The sequence below is a fragment of the Sinohyriopsis cumingii genome, chromosome 4, assembly GCF_028554795.1.
Source record: "Sinohyriopsis cumingii isolate HCF-2022 chromosome 4, ASM2855479v2, whole genome shotgun sequence".
NCBI lineage: Eukaryota > Metazoa > Mollusca > Bivalvia > Unionida > Unionidae > Sinohyriopsis > Sinohyriopsis cumingii.
This window is the reverse complement of record NC_142964.1, coordinates 115,658,503-115,683,618: the sequence shown is the minus strand read 5'-3', so window position 1 is coordinate 115,683,618 and position 25,116 is coordinate 115,658,503. Positions and strand designations below refer to the sequence as shown.

General features: G+C 35.6%; 1 protein-coding gene across 6 annotated transcripts in view; it reads left to right on the top strand.

The window, feature by feature from the left end:
- LOC149801933 (multiple C2 and transmembrane domain-containing protein 1-like) overlaps positions 1–25,116 on the top strand; it is a 237,077-nt gene that overhangs the window by 128,503 nt on the left and 83,458 nt on the right. For 5 of the 6 annotated variants that reach the window (XM_089956319.1, XM_089956318.1, XM_089956316.1 and 2 more), the window contains one exon: positions 23,594–23,702. In XM_089956319.1, coding sequence (XP_089812445.1) covers positions 23,594–23,702 — 109 coding nt within the window. Of the gene's footprint in view, positions 1–6,570; positions 6,937–12,750; positions 13,453–23,593; positions 23,703–25,116 lie in introns of those variants that run through there. The other variant, XM_089956320.1, reaches the window with a different exon arrangement.

Below are 25,116 nucleotides of genomic sequence, written 5' to 3'. Positions count from 1 at the left end.
AGATCGTTCTCATCACCCTTCTGTGGCTTAGTGACACAGTCAATCTGCAGTTTCATGGAAGTTATAATTCTTTTTCTCTCCATTCTTAACCAGTATTTTTAGGCAAAAATCAGTTACCTTCAGTAGCTCCTCTACCTAACAAGATACCCAGTCTCATTCGAATCTGTGCTGGGAATGATCAAGATAAAGTCCTATCTACAGTGATGGCCCTCCATTTCTATCTTAAGATATCAAAAGGAAAATGCAAAGGTGGGAAAAAATGTCTTTTCCTTCCTCATGAGGGCTCTGTAGACATTTCTGCTGCCATTATCTCACTTTGGACGGTCACCACTATTAGGACAGCATATCAGTCCCTTACCGATTGAGACCTCTCATTTATGAAACTAAAAGTCCATGAGGTTTGAGCCATTGATACCCCTTATGTATACCTTATTCACTCTTTCTTGGAGGAAGTCATGAAGGTAGCATTTTGATGTTCCCATACTCCTTCCCCTCCTTTTACCTCCACACATTAGCTCAGCAAAGCGCAGGCACTTTTTCACTGGGACCTATTGTTGCAGCACATGTAGCCCAGAGAGATACAAAGTATTCTGTAATGAAAAACATGGATCTCTTCTACAATGGTGGGTACATTCCATTTTCTTAGTTATAATGAGAGCATTAGAATACTCACCTAACTCAGGGTTCCTATGGTCTTTGAAGGTCTTTGACAGTTTGGGAAAAATGAGGTAGCATTTTCAAGGCCTTGGAAGTTTGGGAAAATCGAGCAGATTACCCTGAGGTCTTTAAAAGTCTTTGAAAATTGAAATAAACCCAAACATTTTCTTTTCTTTCCATAATCACAACTAAAATTGTCCAAGGTTGTTAGATTTGGATGTAGTCGAGTTTTCCTGGTTTCTTTCTTTTGATGATCCATTCAGTTCCAAAATGATTGAAGAGAAAAAACAGCAACTATAATAATGCATTTAAAGCATCGCAGATGTCTGTTAAGAGAACAATTTATTTTGTATTAAATCTGATGCATAAGTTACATATTTCTGAAACAGCAATGAATGTTAACCTATCTTCTGGATCATTATAAAGCAGTTTAGGAAATTATAGTTTGAATTTCATCATTAAACAATATTGTAGCATTTTGCATTCATTGTTTATAATCTCATGTAACATTACTTGTATACAAAATGTTAGCGAAAATAGGTCTTGGAAATCTGTGTTTGTGGTCTTTGAAAGTTTGGGAAAAGTCTTTGAACTTATCATTCAGAATTCTATATGAACCCTGTAACTGATAAATTCATCTACACAGGAGTGACAGATACGTAATTACTGATTATAAAATGTAGTTTTTTGGTGTGAAGGTGTAACCAATTTTAGTTGTGCAATACTTATCCATCGCTATTGTCAAATGCCCTTTTCCCACCCTGCTCTGATGTTCTGGCAGATTCATCGTCTTTAAAAAGGTGACAGTTCTCTGCATGCTCCAAACTAGGTGCGTGAGTGGACTGCGGCATTCTGATAATTGTCTGCTCCGTGGGAGAATGTGTTAATATTGGACAAACAGTAAAAAAAAATTTTTATAGAGCTACATAATTAACATTAGTTTCCCCCTCAAAAATAACTACACTTCGGCACTCTTATGGCAAAAGACGATGAATAAACTGGCATGATACCGAATGTAAAATAAGCTGAATGGAATTGCAGATGGATGGACAGACTAAAGAAGGAATGCGGGGCCCCGAGTGGCCGAGTGGTCTAAAGCGCTCTCCGTTACGGATCACTGCCATCTCACCTCTGTCTGCGTGGGTTCGAGTCTCGGATTCGGCTAATGTGGGTATGTGAGAAAGCTTGCCAGTAGCTTCTCGTGGGTCGGTGGTTCTTTCCGAGGTTTTCCTGGGTTCTTCCTCCACCATTAATACTGGCCGCCATGTATAGCCTATCGTGTGCTGAAAAATGGCGTTAAACCCTACAACACACGCAAAGAAGGAATGCAGCCGGATAATTGTTACGTAGTACTAGCTAACACAACTAGGTCTGATCAAATATAATGACAGCTTCAGTGAACTGGCCTTAACTTTCTTAAATAGATACTGAAAACGAGTCCTTTCTTATCACAAAGGTGTTAAAAAATTAGAGTGTAGGATTGTCTTTTGTCCATCTGTCCTTTAACACTAGTTTGTTAAACTACTCTGCCTAAACTACTTGCAGGATTACTATTAAACTTTCTGCTGTAGTTGGTCCAGTATGAAAACTGTGTTACTTGGACTTCCATTATGGCCACTGCATTGGTCATATTGAAAACTAATTATTGCTACTTCTCCTGAATGGATTGTCATATAGTGGGGTTTTCATTTGATGAAAATGGTGCCTATCACGATCAGAGCACACCTCCCCGCTGCTTTGTACCCTACACTGGCTATCCATTCAATCCAGAATCAAACACAAAATTTGTTCTCTGTGCTACGTTTCACTGTCAGACTCTAGTCCAACATACCTATCTGATCTCACCGATGTGTACACAACAGCAAGGTACTTACGCTCCTCCTCTGACAATCGTATACTCATTATTCCCACTATGTAAACAAAGTCATATGGACAGCATTCTTTTGCATACCAAGGCCCAGCAATGTGGAATGAATTGCCCACTGAACTTAGACACAAAGAAACAGTGATCACATTCAAGAGGGCTCTCAAAACTCACTTATTTCGACTGCAAGAACAAACTTAAAGATCTAATAATGTTCCTACTTGAAATATTCTCAGCATGTTTTTTATTTTTTAATGTTTTTTCTAATTTCATGGTGTTTGTTTTTGTAATAATATTATTATATGTTTTTTATCTTATAGATGTTGTCTAATGTTGTAAAGCACTTAGAGCTTCTAAAGATTAGGCGCTATACAAAGTCCTCATCATTATTATTGTTATCAAAATGCCCATATGCAGCAGTCGTATTGAAAATCTTTGTTACCACTTTGAACTCCTCTTGAGGGAAATGTCATATTGACATGGGGTTTTCACCAGAAAAATTCTTATGATACCTTTGATGGTCCTTAATATGAAAATGGTACTGATCTGACATTCAGTCTATCCATGACAGTGGCCATCTTGAAAATGTGATTATGACTACTCCTGAATGAATGGTCATGCCATCATGGGGTTTTCATTGAAAGATGTCTTACGATAATGAAAGATGTAAGATGAAAGATGAAAAGATGTCTTATGACATCACTGAAAGATGTCTTAGTTGGTCCTAAATGAAATTGGTATCAATATGATGCTGTCTTGAATATCTTGTTAATATCACTCCTCCTGAATGGATGGTCATATCAACATGGAGTTTTCCGTTGATCATAAGTGAAACTGGAACCTATCTGACTTCCACACAGACTGGCATTGAATAGCCATCTTGAAAATCTTGTTATAGCTCCTTAACTGTAGATGGCCAGGTCATATTGAGGCTTCCTTATAATGTCTGTTTGGTCCAAAATAGAAATGGTACCGATCTGATATCCAATATCACCACATTAGCAGCCATCTTGAAAATGTTATTACTGTTACTTCATAACAAAAAGTCGATATCATATCAACATGGGATTTCTGCCAGAAGACTTCATATGTCTTGTTGGTCCGTAATAAAAATGATGACAATCTGACACCCACAGCAACTAATTTGAAAATCTTGATATTACTGAAGAGTATCAGTGATGCTTTGAACACTCAGCAGTAAAAAGGAAGTCTTTACGTGAGTTTTTTAAAATTCTTTTTGGCCAGTAGAGGGTCAGTCCCTTCAAGAGACTCTATAGTTATTAAAAGTTGCTTATATGTATGCAGATGCAAATCTTTTGTATTTATTGATTGATTGATTTATTATGATATCAGAATTATAAAATTAATCATTGCATTGATTCTTAGATTGTAATAATTTTATCTTGAACTAATGGTAACAGCAGGGATGAAATAGACTATGCAATTCACAAAAAATGAATATCTCTCTTTCCCCCCTCCCAACCTCTTTATTGTTCTATTAATTCTTCACAGTAGCAACTTTATTTATGCATGCAGCATCATTATTGTTAAGTTGCTACAACCAAGGATTATTTCCACAAATTTACAGTGGATCAATAAAAATATCCTGTTAGAAACAAAATGTTTAACTGATGCTGTTGTACACAATTATTTTGTTGAAATCATTTAGATGTACATGTATTGCGTGCTTCATTCATACTGTGGTTGATGTCATTTAATTGATTTGTTCTGGGAACACTAAATGGTTCGACAAGTATAGTCAATATCACTTTTATATGGTGGATTCTCAAGCACTGGAATTAGCTATTCCTGGATGTAGACCATGTTCCAAGTGGATTTTTTTATGGGGAATTATTTCATGAACATCGGAAAAAGATTCTATGTGATGAAGTTGAAGGGGTGATATGTCTGAGGATCCAATATTACCTACGTGACTTGAAAAGTCACAGATATCAGGAAGGGTTGTCTTCAGGATATAGTTGGAAAACTGTTGTAGAAGGAGTCGGCAGCCATTCTACTACTTAATCCTTGTCAAAGGTCACCTTAGTTATAGCAATATTTTGGCATAATTTCCCTCATAGGTAATGGGGATATATGATTATAAAAGGAATTACATTACAAACATATTCTACAAAGACAAGAATAGCTTTAATTTATGACATTACTGATGATGACGGAACAAGAAATATATATCATTCCATGGCAGTATGTATTCTTACATCTCAATCCAATGGACAGTGTGTGAATGATGTATGAAGATATTATTTGAGCTTTTCATCATTGACCCAGATGATGTCAATGCCCAACCACAGTGGATTGCAAGAAAATATTGGAACTGTGAAGGCCAGTGATGAGTTAAGCTCAATAATTAAAAAACTGAGCAAGTTTTCACACATCTTTTATTATGTCAAATAAGAACATTCTTGCATGTTGTTTTTCAGTCCATCAGAGAATTTGAAAATTTAACTGGTTTTGATAAATTTAAGCAGTAATAATTTTTGTTCATACTGAATTCTGCTACCCAAGGTCAGATCTGAATGACACGTCATTTGACCATGTTATATAGTGTACGAAAGGCTAACGGGACAATCTGGTAGCATTGAGGAGCTTTACAATCAGGATTATGTTTGATTCTTTGTTGGTTGTTTTCATACTTACTCAAACCAACTGCTTCGGTGGTCTAAGTGGTTAGAGCATCCACCTTGAATGCAGGAGGTCATGGGTTTGAACCCCGGCTGAGTCATACCAAAGACTTACAAAAAATGGTACTTGCAGTGGCCTCTAATGGCACCCCGCATTTAGAGGTTAGTGTTTGGACTCTGGTTGATCTGGTGTCAGAATAATGTGACAGGGTGGAACATGATGCGACATGTCTGCGGCACGATTCACCAGTGCTAAACATAAACTGCCACACTACAGACATTGTAGCCATATGACTTTAAAAAATTGAACGCTACGTTAAAAATTCAAGTCACACACACATACCTGTACTCAAACCTATCTGCTAGTATACAAGTAGGGGTACATGATTACTTGTGAATCTTGTCCCTCCATCACAGAAATTTACCCCACTCCAAAAGCAATGTTACATGGGTGTGTGTGTGATTTGGATTTTTAACATAGTTTCAACAATATTACATGGGTACTTGTGAATAAAATGGTCTCTCCATCACAGAACTTTACTCCATTCCAAAAGCAGTGTTACACAGATACTTGTGAACAGTCAGATTCTTCCATCATAAAATTTAACCCTACTCCAAAAACAAATGTTGCACAGATACTTGTGAACATTCTGGTCTCTCTCTGTCGTAAAACTATACTCCATTCCAAAAGTAATGTTGCACTGTTGAGGTAGTAATGAATAGTCTGGTCATTCTATTATTGAATTTTATTCCATTCCATTTTTATTTAAAAAAATATTTTAACTAATTTAAATGCTGAATTTACATATCTGGTGTATTATAAGTTCCAAGTCAAGAGTAACATTTATTGCTCAAAATGTACAGTTTCATGATGGATGGCTCTGATTTGTTAGCATTGGTGTAACCATATTTTTAAAACCTAATTGAGATTTTCTGTTTGCAAGGTACAGTAACCACGAGCATTCTGAGATGCATGTTTGGGTGAAGAAAAAAAAACACTTATGAAGTATCAATGGCATAGCTCAGTCCTGTCTTCACCATTCCAGGCTCTTCTGTGGCTAATCAGCCATTTTTAGTATTTGATGATAATATAAATGAAATTCAAATGTTGTTGATTTTAATCAAATTTCCAATAATTACTTATTTGTTTTGATAATTGAATTTCACACATCATTTTATTACTAGATAATCAATGTGGTTTTATTTATTAATGATTGAAGTAGAAATGAAATGAAGCTGCAGACTGCAATGTCCAGTGATTCTTTTTCCCGACAAAGATTATTGTTTCTGGCTGTAACATGTACACAAAAGTAGGATTGGTCATCAATGAAGTGACACGGGTCCTTGTATCTAGCCTTAATATGTATACAAAGATAGGATTGATCATTTCCTGTGATAATTGAATTCAGTTCAGCAATATCAAGCTATTGAGATCAAGTGGTTGGATTTGTTTGAGGGAGCAACAGAGACTCAGTTAATCAGCATTGTTTAAGACTGGCTCACAGTTCTTTTACTTATACAACAGATACACTTCAGAATATGCTGGGATGGTAGCTTCATTTGGTTTGGCTTGGTATTTATGGGACAGCAAAATAAGTGGGTTATTTAAGTTTGGGGAAAATGGAGTAAGGTTTCCAAAGGACAGACTACAGTGGCCAATCCAGGCTCGTCTGTTGGTCAGAATCAAACCTACACCATTTCTGTTGCAAATCCAGCATACTGACTACTGAGCTACCACATAGACTGCCTTTGAGATCTTTGAATTTTGAACAGGTTTAACATTTTGCTAAGGTGGTAAAATGTTGTCTCACTGCGTAAAAATCTCTTCTGGCACGTGAGCTATTTCATTAATTCTTTCATTTTTGAACTTCAGCAATAGTTTATACAGGGCTAGACATTGTATGTAAAGTTGGATTTGTGCAGATCATTGTTAATTTTCTGGATCAGCAATGTTTATAATTAAGCATGGTAAAAGATGGAGGTATAATTGATTTGATGTACAAGGAGATTTGCAGGTATAAGTGATTTGATGTACAAAGAGATATGCAGGTATAAGTGATTTGATGTACAAAGAGATATGCAGGTATAATTGATTTGATGTACAAGGAGATTTGCAGGTATAAGTGATTTGATGTACAAAGAGATATGCAGGTATAAGTGATTTGATGTACAAAGAGATATGCAGGTATAAGTGATTTGATGTACAAAGAGATATGCAGGTATAAGTGACTTTATGCACAAGGAGATATGCAGGTATAAGTAATTTGATGTACAAGGAGATGTGCAGGTATAAGTAATTTGATGTACAAGGAGATATGCAGGTATAAGTGATTTGATTCTGCTCTGACTGAGATATGGCTAAAGGTATATTACAGTCTTTATCTGTAGTTTATGCAGAATTGTCCAGTAAGGTTTGGTTTGGTTTGGTTTGGTATTGTATGATACAGCAGCACAAGTCAGTTATTTATTTTCAAAACATATGGATTAAGATGCAAAACCAAAGGACACTCCTGGACTGCAACTAACCTGGCAGGCTGTTGCATTGTTAGGATTTAAAGAGGCACTTTTTTGGTCACGTGTCCAGCACAATCACCACAGTATCACCGTGACTCCTGCTACCAATAGTCACTTTTTACAACATGCAGGAGAGTGCATTGGGTCTACTGTGTCCTTTGGGCTGCTGGGGGTTGTTTCAGAGTCAGATTCAAAATAATAATTACAGTGAATTAAGAACTGGACTTGAGATGTTTTCAGTAGACAAATGAATGAGGATGAGTAAAGTGTTGAAGTTTGGAAGTTTGTTCACAGTTTTTAAAGTTGTCTTTGAAAAGACAAAACAAATTTCTTCTAAATATTATTTCTTTATTTTTGCAGTTTGTAACTAATTTGAGTATAAATTATTTTCTGAAGAAATCAGCACTTTTTGCAATACCTGTATTTTGACATTATGCTGAATTGTACTATAGGTTACTGCATTTGTATGGGAAAATATGAAAGAGTTTTTCGGATTGAAATAGTGCATGACCTTGAGAGTGCAGTATATCCGTCCGACAAAATGTGTTCATATCGTTTTATTATATGCTCATTTTCTTATTCTACTTAAGGCTTAGTTTGGTCAACAAAAATACACTACAAGAAACAAAGTAACTGAATGTATGGCATATTCCAAACTAAATACACAAGCACAGATTAATCATTACACAGCAACAGTTTTATTAATGCGCATATAACTCTGCCAAGATAAATTTGAACTTTATCATAATGTGGGAAAAATATGAAATCTTTCAATTGCAGTTATCAAAAAGATGCTATATAATATAATGTTTATTTCATTTTGAGTGCAATAAGAAGAATGTAATTGCACTTGGAATATAGTCAAAATTACACTACAATTTCGAAATGTGTAATCTGAAGCTTGAGAATCCATGACATGGCTCATGTAATTTGGATTTGCAGAACTAGGAAAGTACATTTTGAGGAAATTCAGGATGTAAAACTGTAAGTATATGTTTTGCCATTCTTATTACCAGCTAAAGAAGACAGTTTATACCTTGTCATTTGCATGTTATTTGTAGGGACCCAGCAATTTTTTAAAATCTGACATCTGTCACCAACCTAAATCCAAAACATTGTTTCAGAAAAGTTAACGTGGAATGTAGCAAAGCAGCTGGTATATGGCAGTCCACGAAACGTCTGCTTTAGTTCATTCAGAATCAAATTTAATCAACCAAAACATAAAGCGCCTACTACATGAGTGTACATGATTTGTTTACAAAGCAATTATCATGCAGCCATTGGTGCACATTTCTGATATCACGTTAAGTCACCTGCTTCATTGATAGTTTCTTTCGTGAGTCAACTTTGGCATTTCTACTTTCAAATGGTTTGAACAGTTGGTTTACTTCATCCACAGACAAATAAAATAAATCAAAAGTGATGGCATCTGCGTCCATTGTTGTTTACAATAGAAAAAGTAGTTCCTTTGTGAGTGCAATATGAATTGTGTGCGTGAGTGCAATATTGTAAAATACTGAACAATTCTGACAGTGTAAAGTTAACAGAGAAAAAAGATGAGCATATAATAAAATTTATTTAAAAATGAACTTAAGCAAAACAGAGTGTTGAAACTGAAATGTTTGTGAAAAATATATGCCGTATATACTAGCATATAAGCCAAATAATTATAGGGAAAGAAAACCTTGAAGAATGGAGGTCAGCTAATATTTGTGGGACAAGGTCTCAACTACCAGTATATATTGTTATTGTAGATCACTGAAGACAAGATCACACATCTAACCTAAACCCCTAGGACCTCTTGTACTGAAACCCCATGTGATCTTGACCTTCCCTTCAGACAGAGTAGCAGTAACAAGATTTTCAATGTGGCTGGACTTATGGGTGGTATTAGGTGTGGGTCATGCACTTTTTAGTCTTTTGCCTGTTAAGTTTGGGGTCAGGGTTGGCTTATATGCAAATGGGCATTTATGCAGGTATAGACGGTAATTATTTTGCCAAGAATATTTCAATATCTTATTCACTATTGGTTAGTATACATTTTATAATCAGAATTGCTGTTCAAGAATCAATGATGCTTAGATCAAAATTTAATAGTGACATTTATCAACATTTTAGGCTACTTTGCATTGAAGACAATTCATTTTTATATCAGTTTCTTGCAGTAATATGTCCAAAAAGCTATATTTAATAAAAATATAACAATGGATGACTAATCTCTTGGATTGAAGCTTTTTGTAAGTTGGTTACAGATAAGTTTTTCAGTTTCTCATCAGATAATGGCATTTTTGTATTTATAATAATAATAATAACAACAACAACAATGACAATAATAATAACAATCTTAAACATTGGCATTATAACAGCTTTATAGAAAAAGGTTATGGTTTTGTATACCTGAGCTACATTGTGGACTTCTGTTATTTACATATTCATCTCATTACAAGAAAAAGCTCCGGTGGCCTAGTTGTTAGAGCATCCCGAATCCCGGCTGAGTCATACCAAAGACTTTAAAAGATATTACTAACAGCTGCCTCGCTTGGCGTTCAGCATTAAGAGGTTAGTGTTAGGACTGGTTGGCCTGGTGTATGGTGTAACTTGGTGGGACATATGATGCTGCATGTCTGCAGCATGATGCCCCAATGCTAGACATCACTATAAACTGTAACACTGCAGAGTGACATTGTAATGATATGACTGAAAAATTATTAAAGCTACGTTAAAAAATCTAAATCATACACACATACACACACACACACACACAAACATTCATTACAACATTTTACTTGTGATTTTGGCTGGAATATTAATATACATTCCACAATATAAGGAGTTAATTGATTATTCAATAGTTACATGTAGTTGGCAAAAAGCAATGCCACGTTGACAGTTACTATTTTTTAAAATTATTTTGGTTTACCAACAATCATTGGTTACAAATATTAATAATTTTCAACTTATTTTTGAATACAAAGTTTCACAAAATCATGTGAAGAAAACCTAAGTTATGTACATAATTGACATCCCCTTCAAAATTTTTTTTTTTATGGTGCAAGAAAAATTGGATTGTCCAAACAATTGCAGACATTATGGTAATTCTTGTTAAATTTTTTTTTGTTTGTTTGTTTTTTGTTTTATGTGTGTAAGAATGAGTACTAAATTTTAAAAGTGAACTGAAATTTCATGCATGACTTCAAGCTTGAATATATATTTACCTAGTCATACTAAATATATTGCCTGGCTTAACATGTCCAGTTTTGTGGTCGAGTGGTCTAAAGCGCTCTCTGTTACAGATCACTGCCATCTCACCTCTGTCTGCGTGGGTTTGACTCTCGGATTCGGCTAATGTGGGTATGTGAGAAAGCTTGCAATTTTTTCAGCACAAGATAGGCTATACATGGCGGCCAGTATAAATGGTGGAGGAAGAACCCTTGAAAACCCCAGAAAGAACCACTGACCCACAAGAAGCTGCCAGCAAGCTTTCTCACATGCCCACATTGGTTGAGCCCGAGACTCGAATCCATGCATAGGTGAGATGACAGTAATCCGTAATGGTGAGCGCATTGGACCACTCAGCCATTGGGGTCTCTCGAATAGATGGTCTTATCAACATAAGACATCCTTTAGTTGGTCCTGAACGAAACTGACGTTGATCTGACATACAATATGGCCACTATCACAGCTGTCTTGAAAATCTTGTTATTGCTAATCCTCCTGAATGGAAAGGCATACCAAAAGTTCACCAGAAGACTTGAGATGTCTTAGTTGGCCCTAAATGAAAATGGCTCTGTTCTGATTATGACCACAACCATTAGAGTCATTTTGAAAATATTGATATTGATATATGGATTGATAGCTAATTTATGATATTTAGTTGATCCTGAATGAAACTGGTGTTGCTCTGGCTTCAGATATGGCCACCATGGCACCCATCTTGAAAATCATTTTGTAGCTACTCCCAAATGGAAAGTCATATCAAAATAGGGTTTTTACCAGAAAACTTGATACAGTACCCAGATTATCTTATAAAAAAATTGGTGCAGATTTAATATCCAATATGACCTGCACAGCTGCCATCCTGAAAATTTTATTGCAACTCTTCCAAGATGAAAGTCACATTGACATTGGGTTTTCACCACAAGACTTACTTTTATGTCTAGTTAAGTACTCAGTTAAAATGGTGCTGATCTGATATCCAGTGTTTTCACCATGGCAGCCATTTTGAAAATCTTTTTACTGTTACTACTTCTAAATGGAAAGTCATATTGACATTGGATTTCCATCAGAATAATTATGACAAGTTTAGTAAGTTCTTAATGTCAGTGGTGCTGATCTGCATGGCCTCAAATAAATTGGCCACCATGGCAGCTATCTTGAAAATATTATGGTATCTACTCTTTCAAAATGGAAAGTTATATCAAGAAGAGGTTTTCAGCAAAATTATTATAGTATTATGTTGGTACTCAATAAAAATTATGCCAATCTGACATCCATTATGGCTATCATGGTAGCCATCTTGGAAATATTGTTATAACAATTCTTGTAAAATTGATGGTCAAATTGACATGGGTTTTTGCTTTTTCACCAAAAGACTTTCTATAATACTTGGTTGATGCTAAATCAAAATGGTGCCAGCTGACATCCAATATTGCTGCCATATTGGACATAAAGAATATATTGTCACTATTTCTTCTGAATGGATGGTCATATTACTATGGGGTTTTCACCAAAAGTCTTCTAGCAAACAAGAAAAAATTTGGTCTTATCTTGAATTCCTGGAGATTCTTTTAGGGTATTAGAGCTTCAGTCCCTTTGAGTGACTCTTGTCATATTGTTTATGCCCTTTATTTGACATCTTTTTGAACATCAGACGGGCAAAGGAGCAGTAAAGTAGGGACATTAGGGCTGGGACCAAAAATGGGCATAGTACGCCAGCTGGTCATTCTGCTGTAGGAAAGCACTCAGTTTATAATTGGTTAATCAATGTCATAAGCTTGCATATGCTATTGTGTTGAAGTATAAACCAGATAGTTAGATTAAAAGCTGCAAATTAACTTGGAGCATTGTGCACAGATTTGTTGTAGAGATGATGCTGTGAACCTGTCTAATGGATGCCTGACGTAAAAAATTAGATTCTTCCATCGACATTCAACAACAACTGAGCGATTCATATGACAAACTTCTAGAATGGACAAAGAATCATCAAAACCAGTCTTATCATCAGCTTCAGTGATCATGTCTAGACATGAGAAAAAGAAGAAGAAATGGTTCTCACGATTGTGGAAGGGTGATGAAAAACGTCATGAGGCTGGAGACAAATTGAGTAGATCACTGGATAATATCGGTAACATCAGTTTAAGAGTAGCAGGATTGGAGCCAAAGTCTTCATCAACCACTAATCTTTTGACAAAGGATGAATTGTCAGAAGTGCCTAGTATTGACAGTGATTCGTCAGAGTTTATAAAAAAATCAGGAATGACTGTTGTTAGCACAAAACCTCGAAAATTGTCTGATATATCTGTGCAGTCCACCGATAGTGAAGCTTCAATAGAAAATGACATTTGGACAAATTTTGATTCTCGGGGTGACAAAGGACAAGGCTTTTTCATGGAGCAAATGTCCTTGATGTCAGATGAGTCAGTGTCATTGTCCAGTCCTAGACATTTTCCACTGTCGTTGAGAACACCTGGAAGCTCTATGGAATCCCTTGCCTCACAAATTGAGGAAAAGAAAGTTCTCTTTCGAATCATTAGCCAAGATTCTGATTCTGACAAGGTAATAGTCCTATGAGAAAAAATAACAATATTTGTGTACACGTGTTAGTGTGTGTGTGTGTGTGTGTATATATATATATATATATATATATATATATATATATATATATATATATATATATATAAATCTATAAAGTGATACATACAAATTAAACATGACCCCTAAGGAAACCTGTGTTTTAATTTACATGTTCACCTTAATACATGTATATTGTATCAATGCATTAATGTATTTTCCATAACATACTGTGCATAGCCTATCTATGTTTGTATCAGTTAATTATTTTTTTTAATTAGCCAGGGACTGTGTAAAGTGTTTCTTGGTTTCTTTATATCTACCTGAAGAACAGCATGATTATGTAGCAAAAATGGTTAAAGGTATAAAGGACGAAAGTAATAAAATGACATCCTGTTGAATTTACAAATTTGTGTGTGTGTTTGTATGCATATATGTATGCCTCTCTGTGTGTGTGTGTGTGTGTGTGTGTGTGTATATATATATATATATATATATATATATATATATATATATATATTAGAACTAGATTTTAGAAAAATTATGTACCCATTTGTACCGCAATTGTTTAATTATTTTAGGGATCAACACTTTAATGTTCTGGGGCAGGGGACTGTTACATTTTTGTTTAATTTCCATCTGTTGGTAGCTAGGAAAAATATATTGCTTTGATTGATAGCAAAATGACACCATATTATTATGTCCATGATATTATTTGCCAAAAAATATCAATTATCTTTAGCTCAAAAGAAAATCACAATACCCTATGGATAGATAAATTTGCTATGTACATGTTAAATGTTGTATAAGTTGCAATCAAAAACCTGTAACCTAAGTGAGATGATTAAGTTCATGCTGTAACTGATACTATGAAAGACATTGTGTTGACATTAGAGAGCCTTGTGTTGATAATGAAGCCTACAGTTTTCTAAGTACACTATAGATATAATAGTACATAAACTTTGAGTAGGATGCCAAGACTCGAGCAAGATATTTATCAGAGAGGGCCTGTAAACATTATGGCTGAATATATAAAACACTCAAGAAACTAGAAAATATTTCAGTGGACTTGAGAAACTATATAAAGTTCAGACAGAATACAAGTGTACTGTTGAAAATCGCTCAGTGAATCAAGATCTTAATAAAGGAATACATGTATACTTAACACATATGCTAGGAAATAACTACCGGTACAACATGAATTTTTTAATTATTTTTTTTGTTTTGTTTTAATCTGAAATTTTCTGAAAGTTAGATTTGGCCTGAGCATATTTCACAATCAACCTTTTGGACATTTTCAATTACACATGCCACTGTGTTAAACATGCTTTTTGAAAGGCAGAATGCATGTTAGGTACAAGTAAGGTTAAAAGAAAGATTGAAACACTTGGAGCCGCATGTCATTGTAAACTTCATGTAAATAATTGTGTCCATAAAAGGTGTTGGTTGTCAGATTGTCTTTCCTTGCTTTGAGTAATAGTGGTTCCTGTCATTTTTTTTGCATTCAACAATATATGGTTTATAGAAACGTTTCAGCTTTGTTTCTGTGCATCAAGTTTACACAGTGTCAATAATGTACCTATAGTCTACACACTGAATAACCCTATCCATTTGACGGAAGAAGACAATACAGTTCTGTTTAGATTTTGAATCAATGGGAAGAAGATAGGCACAATAGAATAATCAGATTAATAGTTTTAATTACCTGTATTACATACCCAGCACTTTATCTGGTCTGTGTTTTGAATTAAAAAAATAAATGAATCAATAGTACCAGAGAAATCCAGAGGCTTTTAATCACGGCTGTGCAGTTTATATTGTCTCCCAAAATACACTGTCTTAAAGTTAATTTCACTTAAGGGGTCACCATCTAGTTTAATCTGTGAAACAAATTTCTTTTAAGACTTATCTCTTCTTCTCTGTTTCTCACTTTTGACTTCCTTCAAGGAAGTTTGATTCTAAATAAGTGAAGATTTTGGTACAATTAAAAAATAGGGAAATGGGTTAGCTGATGATATGGGTTACATTCAGTATTAAATTTTGAAAGATACTCTGTGTCTTTCTTGGCTTCCTTAAATGAATTATGGTACATTATAAAATTTGAAGGTATTTACATTGCAGTGGCACTTAACTTTTTTCTTACTACATGTTTGACATGATAAAATGATTTGAACAAGAGTAAAAAACAAATAAAAAATAGAAACATAAAGAAAACAATTATATGTCTGATCATTTATCCACAGTCAACCATTTTAATGTCTGGTTTGCTTAGTGAGATAGATTAGATCATTGAAGTATACATACACAGACTTGATTAAATTGAACAGGTGACCCATTTCTCTTATGTTCACTTTCCCTATTTACTGTTGTGGATGATTGACACCAGCGAGCCTTTAATCAGTTCTCACATGTTCTTGTACTGCCTCTATTTATTGATCCATTAGTCTATTAGATTTTAAGTACAGCTTTCATTACAGATGGATCAATACCATTACTTCCTCAGTACTGTGATGACCCTATGGTCTTAAACTATGTAACAGAAAGAAGCCAAACCAGCAGGTTTAATAAAATCAATAAATAATTTATTTCCCCTGAACACAAAAGTGAAAATTTAAAAGACAATATTGTGATTTAAATCCCTAATAAACCGAAATGTTCTATCACAAGTCCAAAAGTATAGAATGTTCTGAATGAATTCCAATAATCTTGAATGTCTTCATGTACCAATGGTTGTATTTGTGCTGATGTACCAATAGTCTTGAATGTGGTGTTTTGCCAAAAGTCTTGATGTATCACAAAGACATAACCAAGAATGTCTTTGAATGGGTCCTCAGTAATCCCAAAATAGTGTTTTAGTCCAAAAAAGTCAGTGAGCAGTTTGTAATTCCAATTAATAATTTAAATAATTCTGATCAAATTATATCTGTACACAAAAGAAAATGATTCCTTAGACTGAATTTAAAACGGTAATGAATCATTGTTTACCTAGTCTTTTATATACAGACTGACATATCTGACCTATGACACAACAAAATACCTAGGATGAGGATCATTTTAATGGAAAATTCCATCAAATATGCAAGCAAGTTCAGGTCTTGAAATTAATTTCAAGTAAATATCACAGCAAAAATCAGGTAGACAGTATAATTTACTGGTAAAAGACCTGGTCTTGAACGCAAATCCAAGTATACTTCTTTAATAAAATGACAAATGTCAGGTAGGCCAAAACTCTTCCCTCAGTCATGGACAAAGGTGAAGCACACAATATGAACTTAAATATACATAACTCTATAAATATGTTCATGAGAACCATAACATTGGACTTTCTTTTAAGGGAGGTTATGTTCTATTAAGGTATTTTATGTGTAATATTTCTTTTGAATGCTAAAATGGAATCCATGATTATACCTGCTTTACAGTAGGGACTGTCTAATACTGTTGTTTCTTATAGTAAGAGAGCATGAGTGCATCTTAGCCTCTGCTTTGCTTGACTCATTTGCACATGTATTATGAGCAATTATGTGTGAAGATTTTAGAGCCAGATCTGCATGTTTATTATGAAGATCTGGGTCCATGCTATATATTATGGAAATCTGGGTCTATGCATACAAATAAAAGAGATCTAGGTCTCTGTAGCATATATGGTATATGCAGCATATCTCCAAAGTCTAGGTCAGCGTGCTACATCTACAATATCAGGACTTGCTTCTAAGCTGCACATTATGAAAATCTGGGTCGATGCTGTTTATAACTGAGATCTTTGTTATGCACATATTCGAAACGTGGTTCTTTGCTCTACAATTTTTTTTTAGATCTTCCACAAATGGAGATCTGGGTCTTTGCTGCACATTAAAAAGATCTGGGTCTCTGCAGCACCTTATGGAGATCTGGGTCAAGACTGGGTATCATGTTGTTGTTATTCTGTTTAATGCCATTTCTCAGTGCATGATAGGATATACATGGCGGCCAGTATAACTGCTGGAGGAAGAATCCTGGAAAAACCAGTAAGAACCACTGAACTACGGGAAGTTACTGGAAGCTTTATCACATACTCACATTAGTGAAGCCCAAGGCTCGAATCCACATGGAAAGAGGTGGTATGATAGTGATCGGTAAAAGTGAGTGCTTTAGGCAACATGGCCACCCTGGGCCCTGCATACTATGTACATCTGTGTGCAGGCTTTTGACTCGAATCTTGAAAGTAGAAAGAAGAGTTTAGACTCGTAACCTCTAGTGTATAATGCTGCTACATGTTAGGGTCTGTTAACCTCTCATTCTGGTGCACATAACATACTTGATTGAAGAGATACAGTAATCTCACTATAAGGTACCTCCTTGTAAGATACCTCATGATAAAGTGCCTCATTATAAGGCATGTGTGGTCATGGATTCCATTTTGTCATTTATTTGTAATATTGTGTATAAAACACTTCTATTTAAGGTGACCTCACTTATAAGATATTGTCCACTATTATGGCTCGAACAGCATTATATTGAGGTGTACTGTACAGTTTTTTTTCAAGTTTTATTCTGTATAGAGCTTGTTACATGTGCATCCAGCTTAGATGAAATAAACGTAATTTATAGTGTGTACTCTAAAATACCATATATACTCACTTATAAGACAAGTCCAACTACAAACTGCACAAACCAAGATCTGCTGTCACATAATGGGCTGGCAGATCTGGGTCTGTGCAGTTTGTTAGAAGCAATCAGTAGAACAAACATCTGGAGGCACATTATGATACAGCAGATCTTTCTCTATGCTGTTTGCAGTTCTACTCGACTTACAAGTGAGTGCAGAAGGTAAATGTCCACAAATCTTGGTCCTTTCGGTCTAATATTTAGCTTGTGGTTGAGAGTGCCACAGGATATTGGATGCAGTTTTGCATCATAATTGAATGCAATTTTACTGCTGTGATTAATAGGGAAAAGTCTGTCTATAACCAGACACTGTCATCTTATTACAGTCATATACACTCAGCTATTGATTCAACATGACAATGCATGAAGGATTTTTTTCTTTTCTTTTTCTCCAGTTGTTAGAGGAAAATGCAAATGAAATTTTGTTTTGACATCTCTTTTCCTTATTTTTCATGTATAGTAAGACTGGAAAACAATTTATAGCCAGAATAGTAGAATAGTTAGAAGTTTAGAATAGATGGTGCTTGGATTTTTTTAAAATACCCAGAATTCTGTAATTTGTTTGCATTTTGTTAAGGCTGGAAAGAAGTTTACCAAAATTTATAGTTGTGTACACAGTTTACAATAAACCAAAACAATGCTATTTAATTGAAATGATCACAAGTTTAAACTTTCCACCCATCTACTTGTTACTGAAAGCTGACTGCTGTTATAATGTGCATGCTGTATCCCATTCAACTTGTGGATGTTTCATTTGCTGTACACATTTTTTCACTTATTATGACAGGATTCAGTATTTAAGATACATCTTTATTAAATAAATCGGACAATTTAGGTAAAACATCCTTAGGATCTTCATGGTATTCGCCCACACTGTTCCAGTATAATACTTCTAGCATTTTTGACCTGAGATCCAATCTGCCAGATAGCTTAAAATCTCCAAACAAAATAAGGAATTAGTCAAAAGAACGATTATTAGAAATTTCCCTTGCTTAGAGCATAAATATCTTGGATATGTTGGAGTTCAAAATTTTCTGCAGTGGTAATGTAATTAGAGGAGACTGGTGTAGATGGGTGGTCATGGGATTAATATATATCACAGACCATACAGTTCTTTAACAGAATTCAGATTCAGGCTGGGGAGCCCATTTAGAGCCGGAGGACATAATTCTCCATGGTTCCTGGACTCGGGCCAAATTGTCTCTCCATATCAACAACCTAGAAATGAAAGCAGTATTTTTAACATTGCAAGGATGTGTCGATCTAATAAGGGGCCAATGTGTCATGGTAACCTCAGGCAACACATGTCATAGCCTACATACAACATCAAGGAGGCACACATGCTCCTTCACTTTGCATGGAGGTCTGGAACCTTTTCTTACAGGCAGCCACAGAGAATGTCACAAACTGAGTTCGCCATGTTCCAGGCTAGATGAACATATTAGGAGACAGCCTGACCAGAACAGACCGAGCCATCCTCACAGAATGGTCTCTTCACCACTCAGTAACAGAGTCCCTGTTTTCCCTCTGGCGAAGTCCTGTAGTGGACCTGTTTGCAACCAAGCCCAACAACAAACTTCCCTTTTATGTGTCTCCTGTCCCGGATCAGAAGGCATGGGCAGTCAATGCATTCAGCTTCCAGTGGGATTGCCTATTCGCATATGCCTTCCCACCTTTCCGACAGCTACCACAAGTTCTGCAAAGAGTCCGAAATTCGACATGCTTGGACCATTCTCATTGCCCTATTGTGGCCCCAACAACCATGGTTCAATGATCTCTTTGATCTCTTGATAGATTGACCCAGGTCTCTACCACAGAGGAAGGATCTCCTTTCACAACAACGAGGGTCCCTTCTCCACAACAGTCCAGACATTCTCCACCTTTATGCCTGGCTCATCTCAAACAATCTCTCTGCCAGAACAAGTTTTCTGACAGAGCCACCAGTTGCATCATTCAAGCCAGGACAGCGTCTACATTCATAGTTTATGATGTCAGGTGGAGAATCTTCAATGATTGGTGCAGTAGGAAACATGTTGATCCTATCTGCTTTTCTTAACTTCCGTTGCTGATTTCCTTTTGTTCCTCTTTGAGACCAAAAGATGTTCAGTATCCGTTATCAAAGACTGTTGAGATTCCATCTCCAGCACACTTAAATTCTTGCAGGGCACAGACATTGGTTCAGATCCACATCTTGCCAATCTTATAAAGTTTTTTGAGTTTCAGAGACCGGTCTCGCTCTCCCTGTGCCTAGATGGAATCTTTCCTGTGTTCTTTAGTCATGAACCAAAACCACTTATGAACCATTGAGTGAAGCTTCCTTTTTGGATCTCTCTCAAATCTGTGTTTGTTCTCACCCTTGCCTCGGTGAGATGAAGAAGTGAAATTCATGCCTTGTTCATTGACTCTGGCTGTTTTACTTCAGTAGCCCCCTTACCCATAAAGATTCCAAGTCTCAGTAAAATATGCGTAGAGTATGATCAAGATAGCCTTTTATGCCCAGTGCATGCTCTTTGCTTCTATCTTAATGTCTCCAAAGCGAAAAGAAAGAAAGGATAGGAAACGTCTCTTTCTCCCTACTAAGGGCTCTGTAGACATTTCAGCTGCCACCATCTCCCAATGGGTTGTCAAGACAATCAAACGAACATATGAGTCTCTCAATGATCGAGACCTCACCTTTATGAAACTTTTTTTTTTGTGGGGGGACTAATTTTAATTATGTAATACTTACCCGTCGCTATTGCCAAATATCCTCCTCCTACCCTGCTCTGATATCTTGCATAATTGTTGTCTTTGAAAAGATGACATATAGTTATATGTACCTTCTGTGCATGGCCTGGGGCAGAGTGGTGTGCACAAGGTCAAAGGGTCACACTGATTTTTCTCCACTCTGGGAGGATGTATTCACATCATATGGACCATATATTTTTGGCATGAAAGTAGATAGCTAAGCTAAGCAATAGTGACAGGTAAGTATTGCCTAATTAAAATTAATTTTACCCCCTCCAAAACTACATTTCTACAGCTTAACAAATACACAGTAAAATTAAAGAGTAGCAATCTATTATACCACCAAACTCTTTTCACTTACGTCTTAAATGATACTGTTCCAGTGTCATACCAACTGGTTTACATACCTGTTATTGATGTGAATTAGACATCTCTATTAGAGAATGACTATTTTAGTTTTCGGGTAGATTTTTTTTTTGGTGTAAATTTTTGGCTCTGAAATAGATTAAAATGTAAACCAGATATTCAGATTTATAGAAAAAATGTTTTAATATATATTTATGTGTAAAATACAGGAATTTATTGGCGAAATAATTTTCATATTTTTTCATACCTATATTTTCACATGTAAAAAATATATCCTTATTTTTTTAACGTGAAAATGTCACATTTCCCATGATGCCGTCTGATGCTTGTTTGTGTGTGCCAATAGAAGTTATACTTGCAGCAACAAAAATGAGTACTTTGTGAGTTAGAAAAAATAAATAGAAACTGCATTACATTTCAGGAAATTAATTTTTGCTGAAGCAGTTTGGATTGTGCTCGTGTCTGTCTAAAGTTATTTCCCCTTACTATTTCGACAACTGTGATAAACTTGCCATGATGCATTGCTGAATCGGACTTGCTTTATTTGGATAGGGTCAAATAGTTTACCAAATGTCGAAATGTAATTTACTGTAAACAGATTAGGTGAACCCAGTCTTTCCACTTTCCTAAGTCACATGTATATGATCGGCCTATGAAAGTGAGGCGAATTTATGAAAAGGGGGTTGGGTTGTTGTGCTGAGGAGTGACCTTAATTTTCGAAGCTTTGATTCTGGAGCAAGTCTGGTATATAATAAAAGCAAATTTTCTTTGCCTATGCCACTTGTTAAAATATCATATATTTTTTTTACTACACAATGAAACAATCCAGTAAAAGAAACATTTCTTGAAGTTAAAGAAAAAAATTATAACCTAGCTCAAAAGAAAATCACTGCCCCTTCCCTAACTACCAGTCCAATGATTAGATGGTCTGAACCATACTGACTTAAAAGAAAATAAAGAAATGAATAATTGCTGCTTTTAAATATAGGTTAATTTCATAGCTGTGTAATAACTTAATAACTTAATTTTTGGGGGTAAGATGATGGGGGAGTCAAAGTTGTAATGGCTTGCAGGATTGACTACAGCTGCTCATGACAGAATGAATGCTGGACTTCTGTTCAGAAATTTGTGGATATTTTATTGATTGTTAGGTAAAAGTTTGGTTGCCTTTGATAGGACCCCCAATCTATACCATGTTTTTCATCAGTTTGTCTTTGATAGGACCCCCAATCTATACCGTGTTTTTCATCAGTTTGCCTTTGATTGGACTCCCAATCTATACCATGTTTTTCATCAGTTTGCCTTTGGTAGACCATCAGTTTGCAGCATTACAGATGTACCAGAGTGATAATGAATAGAAATGTTGATGTTGTGAGAAATGTGATGGTTCCGAATTCTGACATTATGCATACCTTAATTTTGTGCTGCAGAGTTTGAATTTTGGGTGACTTGGTAGGTTTTAAGTTGTTCCATTATAAACTAATTAATTCAGTATTGCATAATTTATATTTTGCATTGTCTGTTGCTTTTAAAAATGCTGCCATATTCACATAGTAAACAACAAGATATTCATTTACCAATTTTCTATTTGAATATTTGCAAGAAAATATTCTGATTTGAATGTACGCATATTCGTTTCTGCTCCAACCAGAACATTCTTGATGGTGATACCCTTGTCATTTCATGTATATGACCTATAATAGACCATAACACCTTGATTTTCTCAGTAAATGAATGCCCTTGCCTTGTATGGTCCATTTTATATACAAAGGAGTATGGAACCATAGTTGACTGAACCTCTTATATTTAAACTAGGAGACTAATAATGAACTGACCGGTCAGAAAAGTAGAGTGCTGAGACTGCATGTTTAACAGTGTACTAATAGAAATTAGGGCATAGTGATTTGCACAAGACTTTCAGGTGCGTGGTGAAAATTTGATAAAATTGAGTTAGAGAATTGTTGAAGTTACAAAGGTTTACAAATTATGCATTATATAGTAGCACTTTGTTCCTGTCTGGCTGTTCGTGCTACTCGTTACATTGAGTCCAAATACCGTTAGGTAAATTTTTACATTGACACACAGCTTCATGTATGTTTATATTTGGCTAGGAATGGTATGCAGTAAGAGTAGTTGAAGTCAGCTGCCATGTTTGGCCAATCAAAAGGTCAACTATCCCATTCATGATATTGAATGTGAGTACGGCAAGATCGCACAAGCCTCACGTGAGTCTCCAGTCTCTACATCTTTTGTCTGTTGAACAGGTTTGTGCACATTTGGTTTGAAAATGGGCATTACTTAAGGTTCAGATTTAAATAATTGTTTACTTGGAATAAAAAAACAAAACAAACTTCAATACAGTATTTATATTCATTATTTCTCTGGGCAGGAATCCACGACCACCTCAAGTCAGCAGTATGCATTAATGCAGAATCCCTTCCATCAGCTGGAAGTGTGGCTGCAGGAGGGCTGTGATCTGGTCATTAGGGATAGCTGTGGTAAGTTAAGGCTGCAGTCTTGTTTCTAAAGATAATGTGGGTAGGAGGGATATTATTTTCTAACCTTAAGTTGATCTTAGAAATTGATTTGAGCCTTCCTCATCAAGTCTGGAAAATGAAGATTTTTCTTTTTACCTTTAATCAAGATTATCATGAGAAAAAAATAAAAAACAAAATTGTCAGTTGTGTTTGCAGTTCATTTGAACATAAGGTTGATGACAAACCACCATCATATATGGAGAAGTCTCGGACACACGGCCCACAGGACACATGCATCCTGTGGAGTTTGTTCCAGCAGCCCACAATAACACTCAGAATTTGTAAAACAATAATGTTTTTCTTCACAGCCAGCCAGTTTTTAAAGATTTCATTGTTACGTTGTTTACTTTTTGTTTCAACATTTCAACTGGCTACTTTTTATATGAGTTGGTCAATTTAGTTTGAGACTCCTGATATAATGCTATCATTATTAAAAATCGAAAACATTTAAATGACTTCTTAAAAACCGCTTGACAGAGAATTTGATAATATTTTAAATAAGACATTGTGACATGAAGGCCTTGCAATGTTAACAGTGGTGTCAATATGCCTTTCGATTAGAGCATCATTGCTAAAAACAGAAAAACTTATAAATGACTTCTTCTCCAAACCACTGGAAAATAGTTTGACCACACTTGATAGAAAATGTCCTTACTTTAGGACCATTCAGATTTATACAAATGATGCCAGTCTGATTGTTCCCCTTGGCCCATACCATTATATGCCCAATCAGCGATCATTTCAGCCCATCGCTTCTATGTTTAAATCAACATCATGTCACCTACATATATGTGAACCTCCTGGCCAGGAGGGTTTTCCTATCAAGATGAGGGGTGTGTGAAAAATGTAATATTTTTCTTTCACATCTTGCTTCCATTGTATATTTAAGGTAATACTGTGTATTATCCTGTGACTGAACTGGCATCAGCAGGGAAAATTAGATCCCCTTCTCAACTAGCATGAAACAATTAACATCCCTTTGATTCTGTTGACACGGTTGGTTTGGCTTCAGTGTTTGAAGTTTGTGGAGATGGAAGGATGTTAATTGATTAATTTTAGGTTGCAAAAGAGCTCAATCAGCATAAAATAATTAAATAATTAACATTGCATTGAGTCACTTCCAGTGTGGATTCTGCTTTGGCACCCAATTTATGATTGATGTTTTTTAGCTCATGAGCCCTTTCTGACTGGACTGACTGCTCCAGTGACCTAAGTGGTTAGAGCATCCACCTTGGATGCAGGAGGTCAAAGGTTTGAATCCTGGCTGAGTCTTGCAAAAGACTTATGAAAATGGTACTTGCAGTTGCCTTGCTTGGCACTCATCATTGAGAGGTTAGTGTTAGAACTGGTTGGTCTGGTGTCAAGATAATTCAAC